General features: G+C 42.4%; 1 protein-coding gene across 2 annotated transcripts in view; it reads right to left on the bottom strand.

Annotated features, from left to right (window-relative positions):
* Positions 1 to 10,028: 10,028 nt before the first annotated feature.
* Positions 10,029 to 16,900, bottom strand: part of LOC133543754 (LIM homeobox transcription factor 1-alpha-like) — a 48,459-nt gene continuing 41,587 nt past the window's right edge. Inside the window, exons 5-8 of one of the 2 annotated variants that reach the window (XM_061888525.1) lie at positions 15,454 to 15,531; positions 15,074 to 15,149; positions 11,564 to 11,737; positions 10,029 to 10,377 (exon numbers count right to left, since the gene is read on the bottom strand). In XM_061888525.1, the coding sequence (XP_061744509.1) occupies positions 10,256 to 10,377; positions 11,564 to 11,737; positions 15,074 to 15,149; positions 15,454 to 15,531 (450 nt within the window). In that variant the 3' untranslated portion in view covers positions 10,029 to 10,255. The remainder of the gene's footprint in view (positions 10,378 to 11,563; positions 11,738 to 15,073; positions 15,150 to 15,453; positions 15,532 to 16,900) is intronic. The other variant, XM_061888526.1, reaches the window with a different exon arrangement.

Below are 16,900 nucleotides of genomic sequence, written 5' to 3'. Positions count from 1 at the left end.
AATAGAGGCAGCTCACTGGTAAGTGCTGCTATTCGAACTATTTTTAAAGAATCTGGGTATTATCTTCGACCCAACTCTCTCCTTTGAGGCACACATTAAAAGCGTTACTAAAACGGCCTTCTTTCATCTCCGTAATATCGCTAAAATTCGCTCCATTCTGTCCACTAAAGACGCTGAGATCATTATCCATGCGTTTGTTACGTCTCGTCTCGATTACTGTAACGTATTATTTTCGGGTCTCCCCATGTCTAGCATTAAAAGATTACAGTTGGTACAAAATGCGGCTGCTAGACTTTTGACAAGAACAAGAAAGTTTGATCACATTACGCCTGTACTGGCTCACCTGCACTGGCTTCCTGTGCACTTAAGATGTGACTTTAAGGTTTTACTACTTACGTATAAAATACTACACGGTCTAGCTCCATCCTATCTTGCCGATTGTATTGTACCATATGTCCCGGCAAGAAATCTGCGTTCAAAGGACTCCGGCTTATTAGTGATTCCCAAAGCCCAAAAAAAGTCTGCGGGCTATAGAGCGTTTTCCGTTCGGGCTCCAGTACTCTGGAATGCCCTCCCGGTAACAGTTCGAGATGCCACCTCAGTAGAAGCATTTAAGTCTCACCTTAAAACTCATTTGTATACTCTAGCCTTTAAATAGACTCCCTTTTTAGACCAGTTGATCTGCCGTTTCTTTTCTTTTTCTTCTATGTCCCACTCTCCCTTGCGGAGGGGGTCCGGTCCGATCCGGTGGCCATGTACTGCTCGCCTGTGTATCGGCTGGGGACATCTCTGTGCTGCTGATCAGCCTCCGCTTGGGATGGTTTCCTGCTGGCTCCGCTGTGAACGGGACTCTCGCTGCTGTGTTAGATCCGCTTTGGACTAGACTCTCGCGACTGTGTTGGATCCATTATGGATTGAACTTTCACAGTATCATGTTAGACCCGCTCGACATCCATTGCTTTCCTCCTCTCCAAGGTTCTCATAGTCATCATTGTCACCGACGTCCCACTGGGTGTGAGTTTTTCCTTGCCCTTATGTGGGCCTACCGAGGATGTCGTAGTGGTTTGTGCAGCCCTTTGAGACACTAGTGATTTAGGGTTATATAAGTAAACATTGATTGATTGATTGATTGATCATCACGGCATGCCCTTAATATTGTAGTCCGAGTGAAAATTGGAGAACGTGATGTCCGGGAGAGGCAATGAATTCCGGAATCTCCCCACAACAATCTGGGGTGTCGGCGATTGTGCAGCTGAGCCGCATCAGAGTTGCCAAACCGGAGCTGCGGTTTGCCGACACCTGTGCTATATAGATTGATTGGCAACACTAAATTGGCCCTAGTGTGCGAATGTGAGTGTGAATGTTGTCTGTCTATCTGTGTTGGCCCTGCGATGAGGTGGCGACTTGTCCAGGGTGTACGCCGCCTTCTGCCCATGTGCAACTGAAATAGGCTCCAGCAACTCCTGCGACCCCGAACGGGACAAGCGGTAGAAAATGGATGGATGGATGGATGTCCACAACAATGTTTAAAATGAAAGTGCAGGAATGTTTAAGATGACACACTTATTGTCATTGAAGACAAATATAATGCTAAAAAATGTTCCAATCCTATTTATTCCCACAAACACGGGTTTTAAGTACAAATAATAGTGCAGGAACATCCATTTTCCTGCTGGATCCGCTTTGGACTGGACTCTTGCGACTGTGTTGGATCCATTATGGATTGAACTTTCACAGTATCATGTTAGACCCGCTCGACATCCATTGCTTTCCTCCTCTCCAAGGTTCTCATAGTCATCATTGTCACCGATGTCCCACTGGGTGTGAGTTTTCCTTGCCCTTATGTGGGCCTACCGAGGATGTCGTAGTGGTTTGTGCAGCCCTTTGAGACACTAGTGATTTAGGGCTATATAAGTAAACATTGATTGATTGATTGATGGTCATCGGACCGGACCCCCTCCACAAGGGAGGGGGGGACATAGGAGAAAGAAAAGAAGCGGCAGATCAACTGGTCTAAAAAGGAGGTCTATTTAAAGGCTAGAGTATACAGATGAGTTTTAAGGTGAGACTTAAATGCTTCTACTGAGGTGGCATCTCGAACTGTTACCGGGAGGGCATTCCAGAGTACTGGAGCCCGAACGGAAAACGCTCTATAGCCTGCTATCGCTGGGCTTCTTTTTGGACCACAGATCACGGCCACACGTCCTCGTTCAGGGTTCACAGTGAGTTTTGTTTCATCAATGTTCTTCTCGTGCTTTTCAGCAAGTGTCTTCTCGTGCTTTTCAGCAATTGTGGATTGAACTTTCACAGTATCATCTTAGACCCGCTCGACATCCATTGCTTTCCTCCTCTCCAAGGTTCTCATAGTCATCATTGTCACCGACGTCCCACTGGGTGTGAGTTTTTCCTTGCCCTTATGTGGGCCTACCGAGGATGTCGTAGTGGTTTGTGCAGCCCTTTGAGACACTAGTGATTTAGGGCTATATAAGTAAACATTGATTGATTGATTGATTGATCATCACGGCATGCCCTTGATATTGTAGTCCGAGTGAAAATTGGAGAACGTGATGTCCGGGAGAGGCAATGAATTCCGGAATCTCCCCACAACAATCTGGGGTGTCGGCGATTGTGCAGCTGAGCCGCATCAGAGTTGCCAAACCGGAGCTGCGGTTTGCCGACACCTGTGCTATATAGATTGATTGGCAACACTAAATTGGCCCTAGTGTGCGAATGTGAGTGTGAATGTTGTCTGTCTATCTGTGTTGGCCCTGCGATGAGGTGGCGACTTGTCCAGGGTGTACGCCGCCTTCTGCCCATGTGCAACTGAAATAGGCTCCAGCAACTCCTGCGACCCCGAACGGGACAAGCGGTAGAAAATGGATGGATGGATGGATGTCCACAACAATGTTTAAAATGAAAGTGCAGGAATGTTTAAGATGACACACTTATTGTCATTGAAGACAAATATAATGCTAAAAAATGTTCCAATCCTATTTATTCCCACAAACACGGGTTTTAAGTACAAATAATAGTGCAGGAACATCCATTTTCCTGCTGGATCCGCTTTGGACTGGACTCTTGCGACTGTCTTGGATCCATTGTGGATTGAACTTTCACAGTATCATGTTAGACCCGCTCGACATCCATTGCTTTCCTCCTCTCCAAGGTTCTCATAGTCATCATTGTCACCGATGTCCCCACTGGGTGTGAGTTTTCCTTGCCCTTATGTGGGCCTACCGAGGATGTGGTAGTGGTTTGTGCAGCCCTTTGAGACACTAGTGATTTAGGGCTATATAAGTAAACATTGATTGATTGATTGATGGTCATCGGACCGGACCCCCTCCACAAGGGAGGGGGGGACATAGGAGAAAGAAAAGAAGCGGCAGATCAACTGGTCTAAAAAGGAGGTCTATTTAAAGGCTAGAGTATACAGATGAGTTTTAAGGTGAGACTTAAATGCTTCTACTGAGGTGGCATCTCGAACTGTTACCGGGAGGGCATTCCAGAGTACTGGAGCCCGAACGGAAAACGCTCTATAGCCTGCTATCGCTGGGCTTCTTTTTGGACCACAGATCACGGCCACACGTCCTCGTTCAGGGTTCACAGTGAGTTTTGTTTCATCAATGTTCTTCTCGTGCTTTTCAGCAAGTGTCTTCTCGTGCTTTTCAGCAATTGTGGATTGAACTTTCACAGTATCATGTTAGACCCGCTCGACATCCATTGCTTTCCTCCTCTCCAAGGTTCTCATAGTCATCATTGTCACCGACGTCCCACTGGGTGTGAGTTTTCCTTGCCCTTATGTGGGCCTACCGAGGATGTCGTAGTGGTTTGTGCAGCCCTTTGAGACACTAGTGATTTAGGGCTATATAAGTAAACATTGATTGATTGATTGATTGATTTTTAGAACACTCATCTTCCCTCCGGGTACTCCGGCTTCCTCCCACTTCCAAAAACGTGCACCTGGGGATAGGTTGATTGGCAACACTAAATTGGCCCTAGTGTGTGAATGTGAGTGTGAATGTTGTCTGTCTATCTGTGTTGGCCCTGCGGTGAGGTGGCGATTTGTCCAGGGTGTACCCCGCCTTCCGCCCGATTGTAGCTGAGATAGGCGCCAGCGCCCCCCGCGACCCCGAAAGGGAATAAGCGGTAGAAAATGGATGGATGGAATGGATCATCTGGTCCTTACGGGCTACCTGGTGTTGGTGACCCCTGCTATAGAGAGACTTCCACAATATTACTGTGAATAAATCAATTGATATTTGTAATGATATTGAAGTGAATATTTCACATTCTGGCTACTTTATATCAAATTTGCCAGCACTATTTTGTAAAAAAAAAACAAAATTACTAATTGGCGCTTTGAGTGTGGAATCAAGGACCATCTTTAGCGGACCGAATATTTGATCTGTGTTGGCGTTGCACCAGCGTGAAGCCAATTATGGCGGCTGAAAGACAGACTGTGTGTGTGTGTGTGTGTGTGTGTGTGTGTGTGTGTGTGTGTGTGTGTGTGTGTGTGTGTGTGTGTGTGGCCCGCTCTTGGCACGTACGCCGCAATAAATAACCGCAGCACTGACAGGAAACTGTCGGGCTACCTTCAGCACAATAACGAGGTCGTCGCCGCCCGCCGCGTCCGTATGATGGCGGGGGTTTGAGGGATGTTCATCTCGTCCTTACTTGGCTCTCCTCCCGTCATCTGCTCGGGAGGACAAAGGGCCGGAGCGCGGCGATACACCACACAAAGAGAAAGGGGCCCCGCTGCACGCTCGCCTTGGCACGAGCACGGCGCGGTGACAGACGCCTAGATTGTTCCTGACCGTTGACTCGCGCTCTCTACCCGGCGAGCTCTGGTTTCATGCAGCGGGAAACACGAGATGGCGAGTCGGGGGAGAGGAGGGTTGGTGGCGAGGGCCTGATATCTCCTGTGGGTCACCACTGGGCGGTGTGTGGAATCTGGTGCATTCCTGCTTGCTCTGACAGCACAGGTGAGTACAGACCAGGCCTAAGCAAGTATTTCACCTCGGGGGGGCAAATTTTGAGAATAAAATGTGTCTGGGGGCCGGTATATCTGATTTTTAGGAACACCAATACAAAACCTCACAATAATGTCCGATTGAATGCGAAAAAACGATGGACAGAATGGACAGAATTTCTAGGCGCAGTCAAGGCGTTGAGGGGTTCCGGTTTGGTGACCGCAGGATTAGGTCTCTGCTTTTTGCAGATGATGTGGTCCTGATGGCTTCATCTGGCCGGGATCTTCAGCTCTCGCTGGATCGGTTCGCAGCCGAGTGTGAAGCGACCGGAATGAGAATCAGCCCCTCCAAGTCCGAGTCCATGGTTCTCGCCCGGAAAAGGGTGGAGTGCCATCTCCGGGTTGGGGAGGAGACCCTGCCCCAAGTGGAGGAGTTCAAGTACCTAGGAGTCTTGTTCACGAGTGAGGGAAGAGTGGATCGTGAGATCGACAGGCGGATCGGTGCGGCGTCTTCAGTAATGCGGACGTTGTACCGATCCGTTGTGGTGAAGAAGGAGCTGAGCCGGAAGGCAAAGCTCTCAATTTACCGGTCGATCTACGTTCCCATCCTCACCTATGGTCATGAGCTTTGGGTCATGACCGAAAGGATAAGATCACGGGTACAAGCGGCCGAAATTAGTTTCCAGGTCTCTCCCTTAGAGATAGGGTGAGAAGCTCTGCCACCCGGGAGGAACTCAAAGTAAAGCCGCTGCTCCTTCACATCGAGAGGAGCCAGATGAGGTGGTTCGGGCATCTGGTCAGGATGCCACCCGAACGCCTCCCTAGGGAGGTGTTTAGGGCACGTCCAACCGGTAGGAGGCCACGGGGAAGACCCAGGACACGTTGGGAAGACTATGTCTCCCGGCTGGCCTGGGAACGCCTCGGGATCCCCCGGGAAGAGCTACACGAAGTGGCTGGGGAGAGGGAAGTCTGGGTTTCCCTGCTTAGGCTGTTGCCCCCGCGACCCGACCTCGGATAAGCGGAAGATGATGGATGGATGAATGCTAAAAAACATTATGGATAGACCGCCTTATAAAACGGAATGGAATTTTAAAGGCCTACTGAAACCCACTACTACCGACCATGCAGTCTGATAGTTTATATATCAATGATGAAATATTAACATTGCAACACATGCCAATACGGCCTTTTTAGTTTACTAAATTTGTCAGGCTTGTCCCTGACAGTTTTGGTCTATGTCGGTGGTCCCCAACCACTGGGCCGCAGAATAATTTCTTATTAATTTTTATTTAAAAAAATAAAAACATTATTTTATTTTATTTTTTTATTTTTATTAAATCAACATAAAAAAACACAATATACACTTACAATTAGTGCACCAACCACAAAAACCTCCCTTTGTCATGACAAAAACTTCCCTTTTTCATGACAAAGGGAAAAAGAAAAAAAAAAAAATAATAAAAAAATTAAAAAATTCAAATTACCGGTATTGAAATCAGCCTCCTCCATTTTGAAAACATTGGAAGTGTCACTCGTGATGTCACGAGTTTGACCAGGCGGTAATACTAAGCATGCGCTATTTATTTTGGGAAGCGAGTTTGACCCGGCAGTAATTCAAGGCAGGCGCATACTAAATTCCCTGCGGCAATTCGAGGAAATACGGTATTTGTATATTTATAACGTGCTGCGAGGATCCTGATGAGAGTGCGGAAACATGACCACATCACACCAACTCTCAAATCCCTTCACTGGCTTCCTGTTCCACTCAGAATTGAATTCAAAATCTCCCTACTAACTCACCAGTGCCTCCATGGAAATGCCCCCCCCCCCCCTCAAAGAACTGCTCACCCCTAAATCCTCCACACGACACCTCCGCTCCAAACAGGCTAACCTCCTCCAAACTCCACGGACAAAGCTACGGACTATGGGAGACCAGGCTTTCTGCTCTGCTGCTCCCAGTCTGTGGAACACTCTCCCTGACCTCCTGAGGGCACCTCAGACTGTGGATGCTTTTAAAAAAGCTTAAAAACTCATATTTAAAAAAAAAAAAAAAAAAACATTTTATAGACATGCATGCTGGTTCTAGCTATCGGGCTGTTTCTAGTGTTATATTTTATTTATTTTTATGATCTTTTTATTATTATTATTACTATTTTTTTACACAGTGGCATTTTGAGGTAGTTTGCTCAATGTAAAGTGCTTTTTTTTTTTTTTACAAATAAAATCTCTTATTGTTATTATTATTATTTGGGTTAAAAATATTTTTTGCAAACCAGTAATTATATAAAAATATGTGTTGTTGTTGTTGAGTGTCGGTGCTGTCTAGAACTCAGCAGAGTAACCGTGTAATACTCTTCCATATCAGTAGGTGGCAGCAGGTAGCTAATTGCTTTGTAGATGTCAAGATCAGCGGAAGATGTCTAATGCTTAAACCAAAAATAAACAAAAGGTGAGTGCCCCTAAGAAAAGGCATTAAGCTCAGGTAAGGCTATGCAGAACAAAACTAAAACTGAACTGGCTACTAAGTAAACAAAAAACAGATTGCTGGACGACAGCAAAGACTTACTGTGGAGGAAAGACGGCGTCCACAAAGTACATCCGAACATGACATGACAATCAACAATGTCCCCACAAAGAAGGATAAAAACAACTGACATATTTTTGATTACTGAAACAAATGTGGGAAATATCGCTCAAAGGAAGACATGAAACTGCTACAGGAAAAAAACAAAAAAAGAGAAAAAGCCTCCAAAATAGGAGCACAAGACGAGAACTAAAACATTACACGGGAAAACACCCAAAAACTCAAATGATGTGACAAGTTGTGACTGTACACCTACTTTGAGACAAGAGCTATAGTGATGCATGCTTGGTTATGCGTTAAAGTCACATCCAACAATTGCGGCGACGACTTTTTACTGTCAACTGTTTTTTAATGATTTCTGCAAAAATGTTGTACCTTCGCTCAAATAAAGTTGAAAAACACTGACGTAGATTACCATGTAGTAACTAGTACATCATGCAAAACTCCCATATTCCAACCATTGAAATACTTTGTATAGTTCAAGACTTACGGTAATTTGTAAACATCACTGCACATCATAATGGCAGCTACAGTTTCCATCTTAAAGATGTCAAACAAGGATTTGGGAATGAGATTGAGAAGCGTAACCTGCTCAGTGGCCTTGTGGTTATCTAATAGTAAGTGACATTAAAGTGTATATTAAGTAACTCACTTTTGTATTGACAACGAAGTTCGCCGTAACTTTCAGGGCTTGCTGATGCAATGATGCGTTCACAGCCCCCTCCGGTGTCGTAAAAGTGAACTACATTCGAGCAACCCAATGGCACAAAAAGAAAACAAGCGTTACATTGACAGTCTTTTGTGCAATTATTATTAATCCAATTGTATTTATACAAGTCCAAAATGACAACAGGCGTTATCTCAAGGCACTTTGCACACAGAGTGGGTCTAAAACCATTTAACAACTGAACACCTTAATTCAGTGGTGTCAAACGAACCAGTTTTATCCGGCCCGCGGGATCAGTTTGCTAAGTATAAAAATGAGCCGAAATGTTGGAATGAAATAAACTGCTGTTCTAAATGTGTCCACTAGAGGTCGCCATAGCACTTATTTGTATATTTGTAGATGATGCTACATATGTAAAAAGATAAACCGCATGTTTGTTCACCCGTCAAGGGGAAAAGAGCAAACTACATAAATAAAATACTGTAACTTGATTTTGATATTATTTGTTTACATTGATGGATTGAAAATTAACACCAATGAGTTGACTGATGAACGTTATCACATAATTTATTCGGAAAGTATAAATAACAACAAATAAAGATGGAAAACTATTAAAGTGTAAAAACAACAACATTATGATTTGTACATTTTCAGAATGTGCCTGTTTTATTTTTAAACAAAGAAAACAATCCAAAGTTGTCTTTATTTTTAAGTTATCGTGCAGTGATTCTACCAGTCCGGCCCACTTGGTAGTAGATTTTTCTCCACGTGGCCCCCCCGATCTAAAATGAGTTTGACACTCCTGCCTTCATCACATAGACATCTTTTATAAAGCAATTGAAGTTGATATATTACAGCTAAGGTGTCAAACTGAAGGTCTGGGGTCCAGATTTGGTCCGCCAGATGATTTGATGTGGCTTGGGAAAGCCTGGAAATAATGTGTGTCATTAAAGCACCTCATCCTTCTGACTAAATGTATTATTCTTTTCCATTTTGACAGAAAAAATGTACTTGGTACAGGAAATTGTAAATATTTTTAAATGTAAAATTGTCATGATCCTTTGCCCGGATCATGTTTTGTTTAGATTTTGACTACCTAGGTTCTGTTTTCAGCTCCCCTGGGTTTGTGGTTTAGTTGTCATAGGTGCTGATTAGTTTCACCTGCAAATCATATTCTCTAAAAATGCATTTTTCCATTGATAATATATATATATATATATATATATATATATATATATATATATATGTATATATATATATATATATATATATATATATGTATATATATATATATATATATATATATATACACACATGTATACATGTGTATATATACACATGTATACATGTGTATATATACATAGATATGTAATATACACACAGATACATATATATGTGTATATATACATATATCTGTGTATATCATTATATATATATATATATATATACACACACATATATATATATATATATATATTTGTACACATATATATTACATATATAGATAGATATACACATATATATTACATTTATATATACATATATATATGTATATATATATATATATATATATATATATACATATGCATACATATACATACATATTACATATATATAAATATATATATATACATATGTATATATATATATATATATACATATATACATATGCATACATATACATACATATACAGATATACATTATACACACATACATACATACATACATACATACACAAAGTTTGGGGACCCCTGGTCTAAAGTTTCAGAGCAGCTAAGACACAGAAAAAAAATAAGATGGAGAAAAGTACATTTTTCGGCCATTATTTATTGCTATCATTCATTCCAAGTGAACACACACTGCAAGAAGAATAAATACTCATTCAAACGGCTACACTATTTACACCGAACATCCTGGTAATCTCGTGGTGTGGCGTTCAAGTACACTGGGAGGGTGTCACGGATGAAGACTATTGCGCGTGTGACCAGTGTCGCGTCACCTCCTTTGTCGCAGCAAAGTAGGTTGCAGTGTCTCTCAGGAGGCGAAGTAAGCGTCCTGCATGGAGTAGAGGCGGTCCATGGGCGTGAGGAGGGACGTGTTGCTCAGAGACAAGTAGTCGCCCTCGGCCACGTCGCCAAAGAGCGCCTCATTGAAACCTGAGTGAGGCACATTTAACTGCTTTTAATTTCTTCTGGATGTAATTAGTCAAGTCAGTTTATTTATCTACATCAGGGGTGCCCACACTTTTTCTGCAGGCGAGCTACTTTTCAATTGACCAATTCGAGGGGATCTACCTCATTTATATATATCATTTATATTTATTTATTTATGAAAGAGACATTTTTGTAAACAAGTTAAATGTGTTTAATGATAATACAAGCATGTTTAACACATATAGATGTCTTTCTTTCACAAAGACAAGAATATAAGTTGGTGTATTACCTGATTCTGATGACTTGCATTGATTGGAATCAGACAGTAATGATGATAACGCCCACATTTTCAAATGGAGGAGAAAAAAAGTTGTCCTTTCTGTACAATACCACATGAAAGTGGTTGGTTTTTGGCATCTAATTCATCCAGCTTCCATACACTTTACAAGAAAAACATTGGCGGCAAATTCCGTAGCTTGCTTGATTGACATTCACGGCACCCGAGGGTCTTGTGAGATGACGCTGGCTGCTGCCAGTTCATTATTATGAAAAAATGACAGAGAGGAAGGCGAGAAACACTTTTTATTTCAACAGACTTTCGCGCCGTCCCTTCCGTCAAAACTCTAAAGGCCAACTGCACATTTCCTATCTTCACAATAAAAGCCCAGCTTCATGCTGCCTGCGCTAACAAAATAAGAGTCTCGGAAAGCTGGCGTGCACGAGTGATGTGCACGCCAGCTTTCTGAGGAATCGCTTGTGCACGCCAGTTTTCCGAGACTCTGTATTTACTTAGCGCAGGCAGCATGAAGCAGGGCTTTTATTGTGAAGATAGGAAATGTGCAGTCGGCCTTTAGAGTTTTGACGGAAGGTACGGCGCGAGAGTCTGTTGAAATAAAAAGTGTTTCTCGCCTTCCTCTCGGTCATATTTTCATAATAATGATCTTGCAGCAGCCATCGTCATCTCACAAGACCCTCCGGTACCGTGAATGTCATTTAAGTGACGTCTTGGTGAAGATTGATGATCACTAATTTTTAGGTCTATTTTTTTTAAAAGCCTGGCTGGAGATCGACTGACACACCCCCCGCGGTCGACTGGTAGCTCGCGATCAACGTAATGGGCACCCCTGATCTACATTCTCCACATGTAGTACATTTTCTTCAAATCCTGGGTGTCCCGTCATGTTTTTACCGTAGGGGTGCATGTGATCCCCTGGCATCTGAGGAGGGGTCAGGCCCTGTCGGAAGGGGTCCGTGTCAAAGTCCTGCTGCTCCACCCTTTTGGGTCCCATCTGCTGCTGCTGGACTTGGGAGTAGGAGGAACCCAGGTGCTCCGGCTGAGAGGTCAGGGTGCCACCGGGAGGCGCTGTGGGGCAAAAAAATATGTTTGTTTGAAACATCACATTTACACTTGCACTGGGGCAGTATAGCTCGGTTGGTAGAGTGGCTGTGTCAGCAACTTGAGGGTTGCAGATTCGATTCCCGCTTCCACCATCCTAGTCACTGCCGTTGTGTCCTTGGGCAAGACCCTTTACCCACCTGCTCCCAGTGCCACCCACACTGGTTTAAATGTAACTTAGATATTGGGTTACACTGTGTAAAGCGCTTTGAGTCACGAGAGAAAAACGCTATATAAATATAATTAAACTCCGGCTTCCTCCCACTTCCAAAGACATGCACCTGGGGATAGGTTGATTGGCAACACTAAATTGGCCCTAGTGTGTGAATGTGAGTGTGAATGTTGTCTATCTGTGTTGGCCCTGCGATGAGGTGGCGACTTGTCCAGGGTGTACCCCGCCTTCCGCCCGATTGTAGCTGAGATAGGCGCCAGCGCCCCCCGCGAGCCCAAAAGGGAATAAGCGGTAGAAAATGGATGGATGGATGGAAATATAATTCACTTCACTTCACTTCACAACATGCTTGAAAAGGAGTAGGAAGAAGAAGTGCTTATTTAATTATTACATTTTTTAGTATCTTAGAAATTACTGATTGACTATTATTTTGTGCTCAAATAATTTGTTAAAAATATTCAAAAAAATATTTGATGAAAGAAGATGTGCTCAAATATTTTATTAAATAAATAATAGATTAAAAAAAATACATTTGGGAAAAAATAATCAATTAAATAAATAGGAAAAAACTGTGCATAATGCAGGAATATTGGTGTGGCCGATAGTACAGTGGTTCTCAAATGGGGGTACGTGTATCCCTGGGGGTACTTGAAGGTATGCCAAGGGGTACCTGAGATTTTTTTTAAATATTCTAAAAATAGCAACAATTCAAAAATCCTTTATAAATATATTTATTGAATAATACTTCAACAAAACAGGAATGTAAGTTTATAAACTGTGAAAAAAAAAATACAATGCAATATTCAGTGCTTACAGCTAGATTTTTTTGTGGACATGTTCCATAAATATTGATGTTAAAGATTTATTTTTTTGTGAAGAAATGTTTAGAATCGCCCGGAACAGGGTGGAGTGCCATCTCCGGGTTGGGGAGGAGACCCTGCCCCAAGTGGAGGAGTTCAAGTACCTAGGAGTCTTGTTCACGAGTGGGGGAAGATTGGATCGTGAGATCGACAGGCGGATCGGTGCGGCGTCTTCAGTAATGCGGACGTTGTACCGATCCGTTGTGGGGAAGAAGGAGCTGAGCCGGAAGGCAAAGCTCTCAATTTACCGGTCGATCTACGTTCCCATCCTCACCTATGGTCATGAGCTTTGGGTCATGACCGAAAGGATAAGATCACGGGTACAAGCGGCCGAAATGAGTTTCCAGGTCTCTCCCTTAGAGATAGGGGGAGAAGCTCTGTTATCCGGGAGGAACTCAAAGTAAAGCCGCTGCTCCTTCACATCGAGAGGAGCCAGATGAGGTGGTTCGGGCATCTGGTCAGGATGCCACCCGAACGCCTCCCTAGGGAGGTGTTTAGGGCACGTCCAACCGGTAGGAGGCCACGGGGAAGACCCAGGACACATTGGGAAGACTATGTCTCCCGGCTGGCCTGGGAACACCTTGGGATCCCCCGGGAAGAGCTAGACGAAGTGGCTGGAGATAGGGAAGTCTGGGTTTCCCTGCTTGTGAAGAAATGTTTGGTGGTCAATTGTACGGAATATGTACTGTACTGTGTAATCTACTAGTACAAGTTTCAATCAATCAATCAATCAATCAATCAATCAATCAATCAATCAATCAATCAATCACAAAACAGCGTATCTGGAAGCGACTGTCAGAAAGCGGCTTGAAGATGATCTGTAAAACATAATCTACGCAACCGCTTGGGATGGTTTCCTGCTGGCTCCGCTGTGAACGGGACTCTCGCTGCTGTGTTGGATCCGCTTTGGACTGGACTCTCGCGACTGTGTTGGATCCATTATGGATTGAACTTTCACAGTATCATGTTGAACTTTCACAGTATCATGTTAGACCCGCTCGACATCCATTGCTTTTGGTCCCCTAGAGGGGGGGGGGGGGGGGGGGTGTTGCCCACATCTGAGGTCCTCTCCAAGGTTTCTCATAGTCAGCATTGTCACTGGCGTCCCACTGGATGTGAATTCTCCCTGCCCACTGGGTGTGAGTTTTCCTTGCCCTTTTGTGGGTTTTTCCGAGGATGTTGTAGTCGTAATGATTTGTGCAGTCCTTTGAGACATTTGTGATTTGGGGCTATATAAATAAACATTGATTGATTGATTGATTCTTCCACTCCCGTCCTTGCACGCTACACCGCTACAACAAAAATGTCCTTGCACGCTACACCGCTACAACAAAGATGACGGAGAAAAGACGCCGCCGAAGGCGATCCACGTAAACAAGACAGCCCACATGAATTTACCATGAATTTAATAACGTGGACCTCGACTTAAACAAGTTGAAAAACTTATTGGGGTGTTACCATTTAGTGGTCAATTGTACGGAATATGTACTGTACTGTGCAATCTACTAGTACAAGTTTCAATCAATCAATCAATCAATCAATCAATCAATCACAAAACAGCGCATCTGGAAGCGACTGTCAGAAAGCGGCTTGAAGATGATCTGTAAAACATAATCCACGCAACCGCTTGGGATGGTTTCCTGCTGGCTCCGCTGTGAACGGGACTCTCGCTGCTGTGTTGGATCCGCTTTGGACTGGACTCTCGCGACTGTGTTGGATCCATTATGGATTGAACTTTCACAGTATCATGTTGAACTTTCACAGTATCATGTTGAACTTTCACAGTATCATGTTAGACCCGCTCGACATCCATTGCTTTCCTCCTCTCCAAGGTTCTCATAGTCATCATTGTCACCGACGTCCCACTGGGTCATTATTGTCACCGATGTCCCACTGGGTGTGAGTTTTCCTTGCCCTTATGTGGGCCTACCGAGGATGTCGTAGTGGTTTGTGCAGCCCTTTGAGACACTAGTGATTTAGGGCTATATAAGTAAACATTGATTGATTGATTGATTACAAGGAAGTGTTTTCCATTTAGAAAGAAAAAAAAAAAAAGACCCCTTTAATGGGCCTTATAATCCGGTGCGCCCTATGGTCCGGAAAATACGGTAATTCTCATGGAGATGAAATGTTGAGTACTAACTTTTTCAACATGTGAGAAGTTATTATGTTGATCACAAAATGCATTCAAGAATCGTACGCCAAAATGTGATGTCATTGCAAAATGAGAGGAAAAGATATTACATAACGCATCAATATTACATAACTTACTTCTACCTTTGTCAGGTGGTGGCTCTTCCTGCCGTTCCTGCTGTTGTTGTTGTTGTCTCCTGGCCAGTTTCTTCATCTAAACCACACGCATCATCACAGTGTAAGAATGTGCTTAGTCAGCATTATTAGGTGAAGGATGTCTTTCAGTATACTAAAAAAGGAACCCCCACTATGAGGTTTTATGTGCACTGACATGTCATCAGTTTCCTCTATGAGGAGATAACCATGCTGATTTACACTCTGGCACACACAGCTCCTTTATTATAGGCTGTGTGTGTGTGTGTGTGTGTGTGTGTGTGTGTGTGTATGTGTGTGTGTGTGTGTGTGTGTGTGTGTGTGTGTGTGTGTGTGTGTGTGTGTGTGTGTGTGTGTGTGTGTACCTTGGCTCTTTGGTTCTGGAACCAGACCTGCACGACCCGGACACTAAGGCCAGTCTCTCCTGCCAAGGTCTCCCGGACCTTTTGATTAAAAGATCCAGGAAAAGGAGATTAAAAAGAGAAGGAGGGGATTTTTTTCTTCTTCTTTTTTTTAATTTTTTTTTTTAACGTAGATAAATAACAGAGGTTATTGTTCAAGGTTATTAACGTGTTTTATTGTTGACAGGGTTCACTTAAAATGTCATATAGTCAGGAGTTATGTAGCAATTTTTCAAACCTTAATAATGATGATACAAAACATATTTTGTATCAAACATTTGATGAAATGATGAGTGGGTTTATTATCGTGAGTATATATATATATATATATATATATATATATATATATTATTATTTTTTTTTTTTATCCTGTAATTGTATACAAAATATTTTTTGGGGATAAATTCAATATGTGTATCTGATTGTTATATCTGAATGAACTTTTGCATCATCCTGCTCCTTTTCATACACACAATATTTATTTTATTAATAAAACGTTCCTTTATTTTACCATTGTTTTTTTCAGATGACGATATCGTATTAGAGAAGCTATTTTGTTTGAATTGTGTTGACGGATGGATTGGTTTGAAATAAACGAAACGACATTAAGTAGAGTTAAGGTGACATGAAATGAAATAAAAATGTAATGAAGTTGAGTTGATAAAGTGACATCCATTTAAATAAATTTAAACACAAATTAAATTAGGTTTGACTTGGTTAAGTTGAGGTGATATGAAATTAAATGAAATTACAATAAATGGAGTTGAGTTGCTGTGACATGAAATTAAATAAAATAAATATATATTTTTAATTGAAATAGTTTACAGTGACATAAAATGACATCAAAATAAACACAAATTAAATGAAGGTGAGTTGAGTCGAGTTGAATTGACATGAAATTAAATAAAACTAATTAAATCGAAATTAAATGAATTTTGATTTGACGTGATGTGAAATACGATTCATCAAAATTAATTGAAGTTGATTTGGTTTAGTTGAGTTGACGTGACGTGAACTTAAATGAAAGAGAAAATAAATTAATTTGAGTTGAGTTGAAAAAGTGACGTAAAATTAAAATTAAAAAAAATTAAATGAAGTTGAGTTGAGTCGAGTTGCCGTGACAAGAAATTCCATTTAAAAAATAATACAAATTAAGTGAAGTTGAGTTGAATTGGCGTTATGTGATGTATCATTAAATCCATCCATCCATTTTCTACCGCTTATTCCCTTTTCGGGGTCGCGGGGGGCGCTTGCGCCTATCTCAGCTACAATCGGGCGGAAGGCGGGGTACACCCTGGACAAGTCGCCACCTCATCGCAGGGCGTATCATTAAATAAAATCTAAAATAAATTTGATTGATTTGGTGAAGTTGAGTTTAGTTGATGTGACGGGAAATGAAATCAAATGACAG

The sequence above is a fragment of the Nerophis ophidion genome, linkage group LG26, assembly GCF_033978795.1.
Source record: "Nerophis ophidion isolate RoL-2023_Sa linkage group LG26, RoL_Noph_v1.0, whole genome shotgun sequence".
Taxonomy (NCBI): domain Eukaryota; kingdom Metazoa; phylum Chordata; class Actinopteri; order Syngnathiformes; family Syngnathidae; genus Nerophis; species Nerophis ophidion.
Note: the sequence above shows the minus strand (reverse complement) of the source record. Positions and strands in the feature narration are given on the sequence as shown.